The 14,447-nt window shown below is 41.2% G+C and overlaps 1 protein-coding gene across 1 annotated transcript in view; it reads right to left on the bottom strand.

The window, feature by feature from the left end:
* ZMAT4 (zinc finger matrin-type 4) overlaps positions 1-14,447 on the bottom strand; it is a 392,475-nt gene that overhangs the window by 182,115 nt on the left and 195,913 nt on the right. Inside the window, exon 6 of the mRNA XM_077258309.1 lies at positions 6,355-6,588. Coding sequence (XP_077114424.1) covers positions 6,355-6,588 — 234 coding nt within the window. The remainder of the gene's footprint in view (positions 1-6,354; positions 6,589-14,447) is intronic.

The following is a 14,447-nucleotide window of genomic DNA, read 5'->3' as shown; positions in this document are numbered from 1 at the left end:
GTTTTAATCCACAGTCAGTATATTTAGTGCAAGAAAACTGTAACAATGGTGACATTATTCAAAATAAATGTGCGTGGGGGAGAAGGGGGCATTAATAGATATGGGAGTGATTTAGAGCATTAAGGCCAAATGCCTCGCAAAAGTCACATGTAATTAGCGTCACCGGTGCCAAACCAGAACTACGGCGCACCAACATGGCCGGAGGTGGTTTCACCCCAATGAACCAATCATTACGGAGATTTTTCAGGCTATGCTGGGAATAATGCTCCTCTTTTTATTTTGTCCTTTTCCTCTAATTTTTTTGAATCCCAATGAACAAAAGTAAGTTAAATTTTGATAATAAAAAAGGGCCCTCAATATACTACACATATGCGCCAGATATAAAAATACCTCCCAAGCCTCTCCAGTGATGCTTTCTCACTAGTGATGAGCATACGTGCTCGGACAAGGTGTTATCTGAGCATGCTCATATGCTAACCGAGTGTCTTCACTGTGCTCGAAAAATATATTTGAATCCTCGCGGCTGTAGGTCTTACGGCTCTTTGACAGCCAAACATGCAATACCTGCATGTGTTGTGGCTGTTGAACAGCCAGCCGCGAGACATGCAGCTGCGGTGACTCGAACATATTATTTGAGCATGCTGAAAACACTTGGTTAGCACCAGAGCATGCTCAGATAACACCTTATCCGAGCGCGTATGCTTATCACTATTGCTTACCCTTGAATTTAAAAAGTGCGTGCTGTTCCAGATGAGCTGCCATCTGTGTGGACAAGAGGAATAACAATATTTCTGGTCATTACAAGACTTGTATCCTGCATGTTCCCACTTGCAGACTGCGTCTCTCATTTTCATTTGTCACTAAGCTAGTGGATATAGACTGCCGGCTATGACATCTCCCATACACTGGACACAGAAAAGAGGAGATCCAGCTCCTCCCTTTCTTTGTAGCACATCTTCCAAAGCAGCATAGTAGATATTATACTGCTGTAATGAGCAGTGTAGATGTGAATCCAGCTCTGGGGTGAGATAGAACACTTACTAGAAAGCAACTTCAACTTTTAGGCTATGCTCATATACCTCGTTTTCTGCATTTTTATGCAAATAATAAACTACATTTTACAGTACCAGCAAAAGTTATAAGAGTTCAGAAATCTAATGCACAAGCTTGTTTTTCTTTTACTGACTTAATTTGAGAAATTAAGTCTTTTTTTTAATCTGCAGCAGGTCAATTGAGTTTTTGCAGTATTTTTTCATCCTTAGAATGCAATGAGAAAGAACAGGTTTTGGTGCCTTTTTTTGTGACAAAAATTAACTTTTTAAACATGTAGTGTAGACAAATTACACAGGTAATCTGCACACAAAAAAGGCTTCTAAAAAAAAAAAGCTCAGCAAGCCCAGCTTTTTGAATGCAGCTTTTTACTGCCCCAAAAAATCAGGTTTTGGCTGCAAGAAAAAAAAATGCTGTGAACTAAGTTTTATGTGTGTATCTGCTTCAGTCTCTCTTTATAGCACCCTTCTCCACTGCTATCGGCAGCATGTAACTCAGGTGGTGGCTCCATGTAGCAAAAAAATGAACCCTTTCCATCCTTGTGTATGTAGGAGACTTGGAGTTTTGCGTCAATGGTTGTGGTTTCATAGATTACCCCTTTGGTAACAGATATCAATGGCACCCAATGGATCTGGGATCAGGATGGCTGTGTGTTGGGAAGGAAAGGATGAAAGGTTTGGGGATGTTTTCTACTGGTCTTGATTGTTCCTCCTGGCAGATCAGCAGATCTTTTATTAAAAGTGGCTCAGATGATATCTACCTTGATACCAGGATCTTTGAGGAGCAACAAAGTAATTTTATTAACAATATAATGATACAAAGTTCCTTTATTTTCAATCTTCTTTTTTAATACTAAATAAGAATCAAATATCATTGTCTTTCATGTGTCAACAAAACTGATCTGGAAAAACTTGATTAGTGCAGCTGCGACTCTTTCCATGAAGATTAACACTCTGCCATATTATGTCACCGTACACACTTAATAAAGTGCTGCCTCAGCCGGGGATTGAAATTTCTAATAAGACTGTATTAGATAACGAGGAACAAAAAAGATGTAGAGGAATAGTCAGTTAATTCGGTATCATTTGTCACTGCATAACCACGTTGTAATTCGAGGATGATATCACCATTTCTTATTTAATATATTTACTTGAGATGACGGATGCACATTTTTGCATTTTTCTGCTCTGCAAGAAAGTGAGTGTTATTGGAGTTAGCTGGCGACATAAAATATTAAATTCTATTTATTTCTATGTTATATTCATACTGTCACATAAATGTAACAGTCCGTAATGGATGAAGCTGTTCTGTGAAAGTGTTTAGTCATTACAGGCAAAATATGGAAGCTTCTTTTATGTTTAAGTTTCTCTTTTTTCATCTTTTTTTCACCTAGGTCTAAAGGTTTTCTCTTGTCCTGCACCAATTCGGCAAAACTGACCTCCATGCAATTTTCAGGATGGGTAATAATCAGAGACGGGTTAATTAATCAAACTCTCCATGAATTTTACAAAGAAATTTGATTTACCCAAATGACAATTTTATTAAGTTCTCTTCGGAGGAATCAAGCAAAATGGAACTGGCATTTTGCTTGATTTGTCCAAAGAGAACCAAACAAAATTTTAATTTGGGCAAATCCAATTTCTTTGTAGAATTTAAGGCATATTTGAGTCGCATCAAACTGATGTGCTCAACTCTGATTATTAGTAATATACCTTGTAGGACAGAAAAAGCGCAGATAGTATCTTATCTCACAATTTAAGAGAAGATTCGCCAGTAATGTAACTGCTCACCTGATGTAAAATATTCACAAGCATATAGTGCCGGCTGCCGCAGATCCACCGGTCGACATGTGACCGTAGCTAAATCACTAAATCGGAGGATTTGTGGGTTATAATCTGCGCTGCCAGCCAATCCAAATCAGACAAAATGTACAATTCAACAGTGGTTTATTCTACGCGTTTCGGAGTGCATATTGACTCCTTCTTCAGGAAAATATCACAAGTCAAAAGACTTAAAATGTTATTGGGTTCTCTTCCGACGAATTAAAAAAAATGTAAAATTTATTAGGGTCACTTGGAATGAATCAAGCAAAATGGTAACTGTCAATTTTCAGGATTATGAAGAGCCAAGAAAGGGATGAAAAAAAATGAACATTAGCGTCATCTGGCATCCGCCTGTCCTGCCGTACAGTCTAGCTCGGGGCCAGCCGTCTTCTTCTGCCGCTCACAGGTGTCTTCAAAGGCATTTTCACTAGGCCTTGTGCAACGTCATGACGTCGTGGGGTTTTGTCGGCGCTGAGAGTCCACGTTAATCAGACTGAAGGACTGGAGCAGGGCTGTGCGGCGAGGCAGGTGAAAGCCGGAGCCAGGAGAGTATAATATTTTTTACCTATGTTTCTTACACTCTGGGGTCTGGAGAGACATCAGAGCATAAGAATGCTTTTTTGAGACTAATCGAATTCTTGTCTTAATTCTAGCAAATCTGCCTAATCAGAATTTTGGCAGATACCCTCATCCCTAATAATAATTATGCAGCTAAAGTTACCTGTGCTTATGACACATTTTTGAGGGTTCCATTCTCATTGTGTTGTATAATCGATGGATGTTCTCACTTAAGGTGGGAACGTGTGGAGATGGGTGGAATTAAGGAGTGTTACGGGCAGTGATTCATGGAAGAAAAGTATGCAAATTAAGCTCTTCTCAAATTGAAAGGTACCAGCCAGGAGATATGGCCACCCTATACGTCAATGTCCAACATGAGCATCCAGAAATCCCTCTAAGGAAAGCCTCTCTCAGAGTTTTTACCCCTCATCAGTGTAGAGCCAACTCTGGCTTGGCCAAGGCAACGTGAACCCCAAAACAGCTGTCTGTAGATGAGTTCCTAAATGGGATTTATCTCTGGTTATGCTTCAAGTGTTGACTTGTAAGGTTACGACCCCTCCTCGGTGATACTTGTGATTATGTTTCTTTCATTGCGTGAGAGGGCTAATTAGCATTTCCTTTCCAGATCCAGATTTCTGACCAAAATGGAATCAGTGCTTCTTTATGGCCCTTATGCATGAGCCAATGCAAACAGTATGGAGACAAACAAGAATTGCGATGACCTTCAGTCTCTATGCAGTTTGCACATTGTCGGTGTCACCTCCCCTGTTGATTCAATCAACCGGTTGAATCAGCTGATCGCTGCCGTGTGGGAATGATTCTTATGAAGGCTTGTATGGCCGATTATTAGTCTTTATGGCAGCCATAAATCTCAGCTATCCTATTAGTCAGGGAGACATCATTCACAAAGACAAACTGCATTTCCTTACAAGTATTTCTGGGAGCTTTTGGATAAAGTCTTTGGATCCTTCCTTGTTGACTTAATTCTGTTCTAAACTTTCTTTATTAGACGTAATTGCTTTTTTTGAGAATATTGTTGCTTGTAAAAATAGAAAAAGGAACCGTATTCATAGTAACATTAACATTATTTTAACCAAACATGGACCCTTCGTCCCTAGTAAATCAGATCCATAAAATTGGATGGATGAATGCATATGCCGAGGGACAAGGGCCGCTCTCGCCTCTTTAATTTTTTAATAAGACCAAGCTCATGAGCACAATGTTATCGCATTCACTCATGTACCGGGGGACCCGCTGCACACGACGGGGCTTTAAACTTTAAATACCATCATAAATGGACAACATTTACCAAGCTGGTTATGAATCGTAGAAGAGGATGACAGCACGGCCATTAATTATAGATGTACAAACTCTATACACAATGAGAGGAGTATAAAAAATAGGCTAAAAATTCTAAAAAGAAATTTAAAGAAATAACAATGTAAAATTAAAACTACAGCTGTGCACGCAAAAAACAAGCCCCCACCCAGCTCCACTGACAGAAAGATAAAGTTACAAGTCTAAGAAATTGGAGATACAAACCATTATTCTTTTTAAGTTTGTACTTTATCTTAACTAGTAAAATATAAAAAGAACTAGACAAGTTTGGTAATTATCTCTGTCATTGTACCGACCTGTCGAATTACAATGCCATGTCATTTTTACAGGACTTTGAACAAACTCATATAAGCAAATTTTTTTCTGTTTTCAGTGAACTTGCCATTCACTGTTGTTAACCAGTTTATCAGCAACCTGACAGAATTATAGGTAATTTCTTCCCTTTGTTGTCTATCCCGCATTTCGCCTTCCATTGCCTAATATCTTGACTGCCCTAAAGTAAAAGCCTACCTATCTATTATGACTGTATATAGTGTGAAAGACAAGTGAGCAGGAGTAAACAAACACCCATCACTTCCTGTAGAGAGACAAAGACCCATCTCCCAACGTCCTGTAGATAAAGCTCCACCCCAATTCCTTTAGCAAGACACAAAGACTCGCCCACTTCCTGTAGAGTGACAAAAGCCTCCCACACCTTCTGAAGAGAGACAAAGACCCCCACCCCTTGTAGAGACAAAGACCCATCATGAGTTCCTGCAAAGAGACAACCTCCCACTTCCTGTACAGAGACAAAGATCTTCTTCCATTTGCTATAGAGACAAAGACCTGCCGTTACATCATGTAGCAAGAGAAAGATCTGTTCTAACTTCCTGTAGAGAGACAAAGATCTGCTCTTACTTCTTGCAAAGAGGCAAAAATCCACCCCCGCTTCCTGTAAAGGTACAAAGACAGACCCTCTCTTCCTGTAAAGATACAAAGACCGCCCCACTTCCAGTAGAGAGACAAAGAACCGTTCCCACTTCCAGTAGAGGAACACAGAACCTCCCCACTTCCAGTAGAGTGACACAGAGCCACCCCCACTTCCAGTAGGGAGACAAAGAACCTCCCCCACTTCCAGTAGAGAGACAAAGAACCACCCCCACTTCCAGTAGAGAGATAAAGAACCACCCCCACTTCCAGTAGAGAGGCAGAGCCCTGCAACATTTCCTGTAGAAAGATAAAGACCTGCCTGCAATTCCAGTTGATAGACAAATACCTGCCCTTCATTTCCGGGAATATGTCTTGATATCGCTTCTGTTTGAAATGTACACACAAGCAGCAACAGGCAGTATACAGCAAGTTACACAGAAGTGAGACAACCAAAAACAAAAGGTTGGATACCATTACAAATATCATGGCACACTGTAAAGAAGCCTGAAGTTCCAACAAGTGAGCAAGAAACTCAGGAGAAATGTAATCCATATGGTTCTTCTACATATGGAGCCAAAATCCACTTGAAAACAGTAACCAGTATTACCAGTAACATCCATTAATGAAAACCTTTATGACTATTCATTAGAACATTACATACAATAAATGGACTCACCTTCCAGTGCCTCAGAATCCAAGGTTTCACCCAGTCTTTGTAGAAGCTTTGCCCGTGCCGCGTTCTTCTTGTGTTTTTTCCCTTCGTAATGTTGCTGAGCCATCATTGGGTTGTTAAACCAAGCTCGACAGAGGTCACAGAATTTCCGAGACTCGCTCCCAATGTGGATGCTCCATAAAGTGTCTTCTTCCTGGATGTTGACTTCCGTGGGTTCTGGGTTTTCTTGCACAGGTTCTGTAAAAGAAATGAACACCAGAAATTAGAGCAAGGATCACTAGAGGTCAGCTATGACAAAACCAAAATCTCCAATTTTGCCATAATTTAGTTATGCATAATTAAAGGGAACCTACATACCTACTTACTAACATTGATGTTGGCTTTTTTTGCCCTAGACCAGACACTTTTAGACATAAATGACATAAAATGACATAAATTATATCAGAAATCTACACCAGATCTACGTCTAAGCTACACCCTCTCAAAAAAGGGTCAAGTTTTTCTGACAGTTAGGTGGACAGTGATTGGAGTGGTGGCAATGATCCATTCCATTGTGGTCTTTTAAAGCTCATTCTTGGCATCCATGGGGGTCCAGCTGGTCAGACCACCACCAACCCTATGGATAGGAGAAGGCTTGCAATGTTAGGAATACTCCTTTATATGCACTAAAGTCTGGAGTGTCGATTTAGTCTAGCAGTTGAATTTAATCCATTGTTCCCCGTTGTCAGCTGAGGACAGTCTGAATATCACATTGTGTGATTACCATCACAAGTGCAAAAAAAAAATAGAAATGACCTCTATTCTATCTCTAGCACCGAGAAACATTTCCATACCGATACATGAAGAACATTCGCTGCTCTTTGCCAACTTTTTGCAAATGCCTTTTTAAGCACTGTACCTATTCTGCAGCCAACTCATTAATTTCCATGTGAAGTTTATGATAATTTACATACTAAACATTCCGTTCTCTGCTCGAAAGGTTTGTCCAAAAATGTTGCATTTTAACAGAAGCTACCATAATACGACAGATCAGCTTGACGCACACGGTGATACCTGTCATACGACGAGCTGCATTGCGGAGCAGCCAGATCCATCCCGTGTGATGAAATACTTTGTGTGACAATGTGCGTTACGATGCCAAAGCCTTTGACTTCGAAGGAAAATAGGCCAATTGGTTACAACAGAAAGAATATTCACCAGTAAATACGTCTCGGACATGGAAGCATTTATCTTTCTGAGAAATTAATTACTTCCTTTTTTTTTTCAGAAAGATTCCTAGATAAATGTGTTATTAATGCACTTGGGCCTGGAAATCTTAGAAAACCTCTCATCTCCAGTTCAGAGATTTCCATTAAGTAAATCTCTTTCATCTGACTCTCAGAGGATAGCCTTGATTATTTATGATTTGATGCCTAGTCACAGAGCTGAACGTGAAGCTGCCAAGAACGGATCCTGAAAACAGACTGACTTCAGAAAAAGTGCCACTTTCTTCTCTCCGGCAGAGATGTCCCCTGATGTCCTGGATACCTTGATGCCTTTAAATATGCAGGGTATTGTTTCTTCTTTTATTTTTTTATAACTACTTTTAGCATTAACATTGTAACGTAAAAGTTCCTCTGGTGATTTGACGAACACACCGGGCATTGTCCGTGGAGAACCCCCTGATATATCAAGGTCCAGTCCTTACTAGGGACCTCCTACTTCTACCACCAATACCAAGATATTCAGACTTTTGGACCTTTTAGAAAGTTATATATAAACAACATTTTCCTTAATCTATTACAGGCTATGGACTCATTTGACTTAAAAAAAAATTGTATGTATGTTAATGGTTACCCTTTGTTCCCAAAATTGCACTAGTTTGCCATCTTCATTCATTTTCAGACCTGCTAACACGCTTATTGAGATCTGATCCAAGTTTCAGATTTTTCTCTTGCAAGAGTGTCTCTCCCTGTAATATAGGCTGGATGTGAGCTCTGTGTGTATCCAGCATGCTGCTGCCTTCATATGTTTTCATGTATTAGCACAGCTCCAATATTGTATTTTCCTCACCATGTGCCTTCCACCTTTTCTATAGTCTGTTTTCTCTGCCCTCCAGGAGACTGCATATGCTTTCTTTCCTATCCACAAGAATCTATGTACAACCCCTCACCACTCCCTCCTGCTATCTCTAACACAAAGAGAAAGGGGAGGTGAGCAGAAAGAGCTGTCAGGAACAGGTGTTCTGATGGATTTTTATCAATTTTTGAAAAAGCACTGAGCTAGATGAAAGATTTATAGACACACTTCAGCAACAGAATGGTAAAAAAATGCTTAAATAAGTTGCTTAATAAGTGAGGATTCTCCGATGTCAGACACTCACGTGACCATAACTATGTGATTTGCAAACTTGTGACCACATTCCAACTAGACTTGTCTGGCCTTGACCAATACACTTGCATTGATTAAGACTGCGCCCGTCTAGTTGGCATGTGACCGCATGTATGCATAGTACATACTTGCGGTCACGCTCCCGGCACCGGAGAATCCTTACACCACTCAGTGTGGGCGATGTGAGGACTCACAAGTCTGCAGTCACTTAGAGTGTAGCCTAATGCCAGACACCCCCTTTCATTTTGCATGTAGGGAGCACATAGACAATAAAAAAACATCTGTATGAAGGTGTGTATAGTCTTTAAGGGTGAGGTCAATTTTGCGGGTTTCCATCTCATAAAGTGATGGCATATTTCTAGGTTACGCTGACACTTTTTGATTTGTAGGGGTCCTGCTAATCCTGAGAATTACTGTAAGTGCTGGAGTAATGCTGCACCTCCTTTTAACGTTCACCTCTTGGCCCATATGTTGTGCAGAGAACTGCAGCCAACACCATTCATTTCAGTTTTATTTATGAGGCATATATGTAATTAACATGGAGGCAGGTATCAGGCTTGCACCACAAGGTGACACTGATTGATTATGACCTTGGGCCACACGACCACAATTACTGATGAACATGAATCATATATACGACTGGTCTAGTTGCAAAGAGTGACGTCAGTTTTACTTATTATTTTGTTTTGCAGGAAAGAAATCAAATAACGAGGTTCCAATGGTCAATGACCAGAGTCTGCGGGGTCTCCTGCCGCTGCAATCACTGGATCAGGTTGTCACACACATGGCTTCATACAGACAGATGAAGAGTGCTAATAAGAAACTGCAGGTGGAAATGTCTGCGTGACCCGGAGTGTGGTGGGATTCTTGATATCAGCTTGTCATCCTGACCTGACCTCAATCTCAGAATGCCGGTCGCAGGGTTTCTGAGATGAGAATACAAGTATATTCCAATCATTGATGGAAAGAGATTAAATCATAGCAGCATCAGAAAACATTCCAGGGTAACAGGTCTCAAAATTGGTGGCTGCTTTTTCTTTGCCCTCTCCCTCTTTCTTATTTTTGTACTGTCATGTCTCACGACTTGGGAATTATACAGTATTGTGTTGTACTGTCATTGTATTGTTGCTGTTACATTTCTATGCAATGACATTTGCCTTTTAGAAGTTTGTCCTCTCTGTCTCCCTGTCTGCCTCACTAGCTCTGATGTCAGTAACTCCTCCCTTCATCCTCATTCTGTGTATGTCAGCCATGTTATGAGGTTCATGTGCGGCGGCCCCAGGGTCCTGGTCGTCACAGTGGTATTGCTTTCCTCTCGGGAAGAGTGATGCTACGTTTGGAGGCAAGAAAGGATAGCTGCATCCAGGTATCACAAACATGCAACACACATTTCACACTCCAGGCCACCAGGGGGAGCTTCTGCTCCTATTTATTAGGTCACTCCCTCCCTATATATATATATATATATATATATATATATATATATATATATATATATATATATATATATATATATATATATATATATATATATATATATATATATATCTGGTAGTCTGTAGGGAAAGTCAGTCAGTTCCAGACAGAAGTTAGTTCCTGACAGAGCTCCAGTCAGGAGTTCTGTTAGTGAGTTCCAGACCAGAGATTGAGGAGGACAGAAGGTTAACGGAGCTGTGCATGCCCTCAGAGCTGCAGCTCCCGGAAAGAGACATTGAAAGACTGAATTGTATTGCAGCGAGCGTGAAGGAAGTCGAAGCAAAGGAGAGGATACCAGAAGGGGACCAGCCCCGCTCAGGCTGCCTCCTTCTGAGGCGCAAAATCCCAGTAGCCGGAACACCGAGGGAGTAAGGACCTCTACACCTTATTTCAGAGACCGGCAGGACAGCTAATTGCAGGTTACCTGTCCGCACCTACACCCAGGAGGCACGGTGACACCTACAGAGCTGGATTATCTAAGAGACCCTATAAACAGGCTCAAGTCACCAGTCATATGGGTTTTGTCCTATCCTACACGGGGGACAGAGAGAACGAAACACCACATCTGTGAGACCCTTATGTGAAATCATAGGCAGTAAGGGACTACACCACCGCAGCGCAAGTGAAGGCTACTGATTTCCACCTGGATAAGGGGACTCTGGACTTGCCTCCAAACCGGCCGGACTCTGCCTGCCCTGTGATCTGGTGCCCTGGACTGTGGATGCTGAAGTCTTCAGTAAAAGTAAAGAGACTGCAACCTTGTGTCCTCGTTCTTCTCTGCGCCTCTCACCATACCATCATCTACACACTGGGAAGCCCTGGGGACATACTTCACCTGTGGGAAGGTATACCATCTAGCTGCCATATTATCACCCCAGCGGACCCCTTAAAGCAGCGTCGGTCACCCTGACCGAATACCACAGGTGGCATCACGAACCTAAACTTTATCCCTTTAAAGACCTTTCCCTTTTACACGGACGTCCCAGGGCCACGGACCGGGTCAGCCACCGTGACATCCCCCTGTGAACCAAAGGACCCGGTACCGAGTATCCCACGGCCCTCGGGGGCCGATCCACATGTCTTTCTGTCTCTAGTTCAGACTAGTCTTTCATCTACTACAGTGTAATTGTGCATTTCTGCAAGAATTTAACTTGAGAATACATCTTCTGCAATCTTTATATGTGCCTTCTGCAGTTGGGTTAAGCTATCTGGTGAAATTTCTTCATGTGCGTACTGGTACATAGAGACATTGATAGTAACAGTGTCTCAAGAGCTGCACACTTGTGGCCTAGTTATGGAGTCAGAATATGCACCTCCATTAGACTGTACCTTCTTCCTGTTGACATAAGGCCTCAGAATTTTATCACACCATGCGCCCTCTGATTACATTTATACACCATGCGGCAGCTAATGATTTTTTTTTTACACCATGTGGTGTCTGATGACGGTTGTATACCATGCTGATAATTCTATACACCATGCTCTCTTTGACAATTTCATGTAACATGCTTTCTCTGATAACTGTTATACACTATGCTATGCACTGATAACTGTTATACACTATGCTATGCACTGATAACTGTTATACACTATGCTCCCTCTGATCATTTTATACACCATGCTCTCTCTGATCATTTTATACACCACGCTCACTCTGATCATTATATAGAACATGCTCCCTGTGATAATTTTATACACCGTCCTCCCTATGATAATTTTATGCACCATGCTCCCTCTGATAATTGTATACAACATGCATCATCTGTTAATTTTATACAACATTCTCCTGCTGATAATTGTATACACCATGCTCCCTCTGATGTTTGTATACATCATGTTTCCTATCATAATTTTACACAACATGCTCCCTCTGATCATTTTATACACCATACTCCCTCTGATTATTTTATACAACATGCTCCCTCTGATAATTGTATACACCACGCTCTCTCTGATAATTGTATACACCTTGCTCCCTCTGATCATTTAATACAACATGCTCTCTCTGATAATTTTATACAACATGCTCCCTCTGATAATTGTATACACCATGCTCCCTCTGATCATTTTATACAACATGCTCTCTCTGATCATTTAATACAACATGATCTCTCTGATCATTTTATACAACATGCTCCCTATGGTAATTTTATACACCATGCACCCTCTGATAATTGCATACACCATGCTCCCTCTGATAATTGTATACACCATGCTCACTCTGATCATTTTATACACCATGCTCTCTCTGATAATTTTATACAACATCCTCCCTCTGATAATTGTATACACCATGCTCCCTCTGATCATTTTATACACCATGCTCCCTCTGATAATTGTATACACCATGCTTCCTCTGATAATTGTATACACCATGCTCCCTCTGATAATTGTATACACCATGCTCCCTCTGATAATTTTATACACTATGCTCCCTCTGATGATTGTATACACCATGCTCCCTCTGATAATTGTATACACCATGCTCCCTCTGATCATTTTATACAACATGCTCTCTCTGATCATTTAATACAACATGCTCCCTATGGTAATTTTATACACCATGCACCCTCTGATAATTGCATACACCATGCTCCCTCTGATAATTGTATACACCATACTCCCTCTGATTATTTTATACACCATGCTCCCTCTGATGTTTGTATACATCATGTTTCCTATCATAATTTTACACAACATGCTCCCTCTGATTATTTTATACAACATGCTCCCTCTGATAATTGTATACACCACGCTCTCTCTGATAATTGTATACACCTTGCTCCCTCTGATCATTTAATACAACATGCTCTCTCTTATCATTTTATACAACATGCTCTCTCTGATAATTTTATACAACATGCTCCCTCTGATAATTGTATACACCATGCTCCCTCTGATCATTTTATACAACATGCTCTCTCTGATAATTTTATACAACATGCTCCCTCTGATAATTGTATACACCATGCTCCCTCTGATCATTTTATACACCATGCTCCCTCTGATAATTGTATACACCATGCTTCCTCTGATAATTGTATACACCATGCTCCCTCTGATAATTGTATACACCATGCTCCCTCTGATAATTTTATACACTATGCTCCCTCTGATGATTGTATACACCATGCTCCCTCTGATGATTGTATACATCACGCTTCCTATCATAATTTTATACAACATGCTCCCTCTGATCATTTTATACACCATGCTCCCTCTGATAAATTATACAACATGCTCCTTCTGATAAATTATACAACATGCTCCTTCTGATAATTGTATACACCATGCTCCCTCTGATAACTTTATGCACGATGCACCCTGTGATAATTGTATACACCATGCTCCCTCTGATAAATTTATACACCGTCCTCCCTCTGATAATTTTATACAACATGCACCCTCTGATAATTTAATACACCATGCTCCCTCTGATAAATTATACAACATGCTCCTTCTGATAATTGTATACACCATGCTCCCTCTGATAACTTTATGCACGATGCACCCTGTGATAATTGTATACACCATGCTCCCTCTGATAATTTTATACACCGTCCTCCCTCTGATAATTTTATACACCATGCACCCTCTGATAATTTTATACACCATGCTCCCTCTGATAATTGTATACACCATGCTCCCTCTGATCATTTTATACACCATGCTCCCTCTGATCATTTTATACACCATGCTCCCTCTGATAATTGTATACACCATGCTCCCTCTGATCATTTTATACACCATGCTCCCTCTGATCATTTTATACACCATGCTCCCTCTGATAATTGTATACACCATGCTCCCTCTGATCATTTTATACACCATGCACCCTGTGATAATTGTATACACCATGCTCCCTCTCAGGGCCGGCATCAGCACCCGGCGCACCCGGGCAAGTGCCGGGGCCCTGACAAGACAGGGGGGCCCACTCACGCAGTCATACATCCATCTGGCCGCTTTAACCCTTTCTACCCTTTCAATTTTCCCTGCCTGGCACAAGCATCTTCTCAGTCAGTGCAGGGCCAGGCACATAGGGGTTAAGGACACAGCCAGCGTGACATTGTGGGCGGAGAGTTCTCCTGCTCTGCTGCTCTCCTGGCTGCCTGCAGTGCTGAACTAATCAGGCACAGGCAGATTCCGGACTGGAGGAGCTGCTACCGGCACCTGAGTGAGTGCCATGCTATATCGCTGTATATTCTGACAGTCTGGGTGACCTGGGGGGGCGGCCATGGGCTGGGCGGCTG

This window comes from Ranitomeya variabilis, chromosome 4 (assembly GCF_051348905.1).
Source record: "Ranitomeya variabilis isolate aRanVar5 chromosome 4, aRanVar5.hap1, whole genome shotgun sequence".
Taxonomy (NCBI): Eukaryota; Metazoa; Chordata; class Amphibia; order Anura; family Dendrobatidae; genus Ranitomeya; species Ranitomeya variabilis.
The sequence above is the reverse complement of the archived record's forward strand: the minus strand, read 5'-3'. Positions and strand labels throughout refer to the sequence as shown.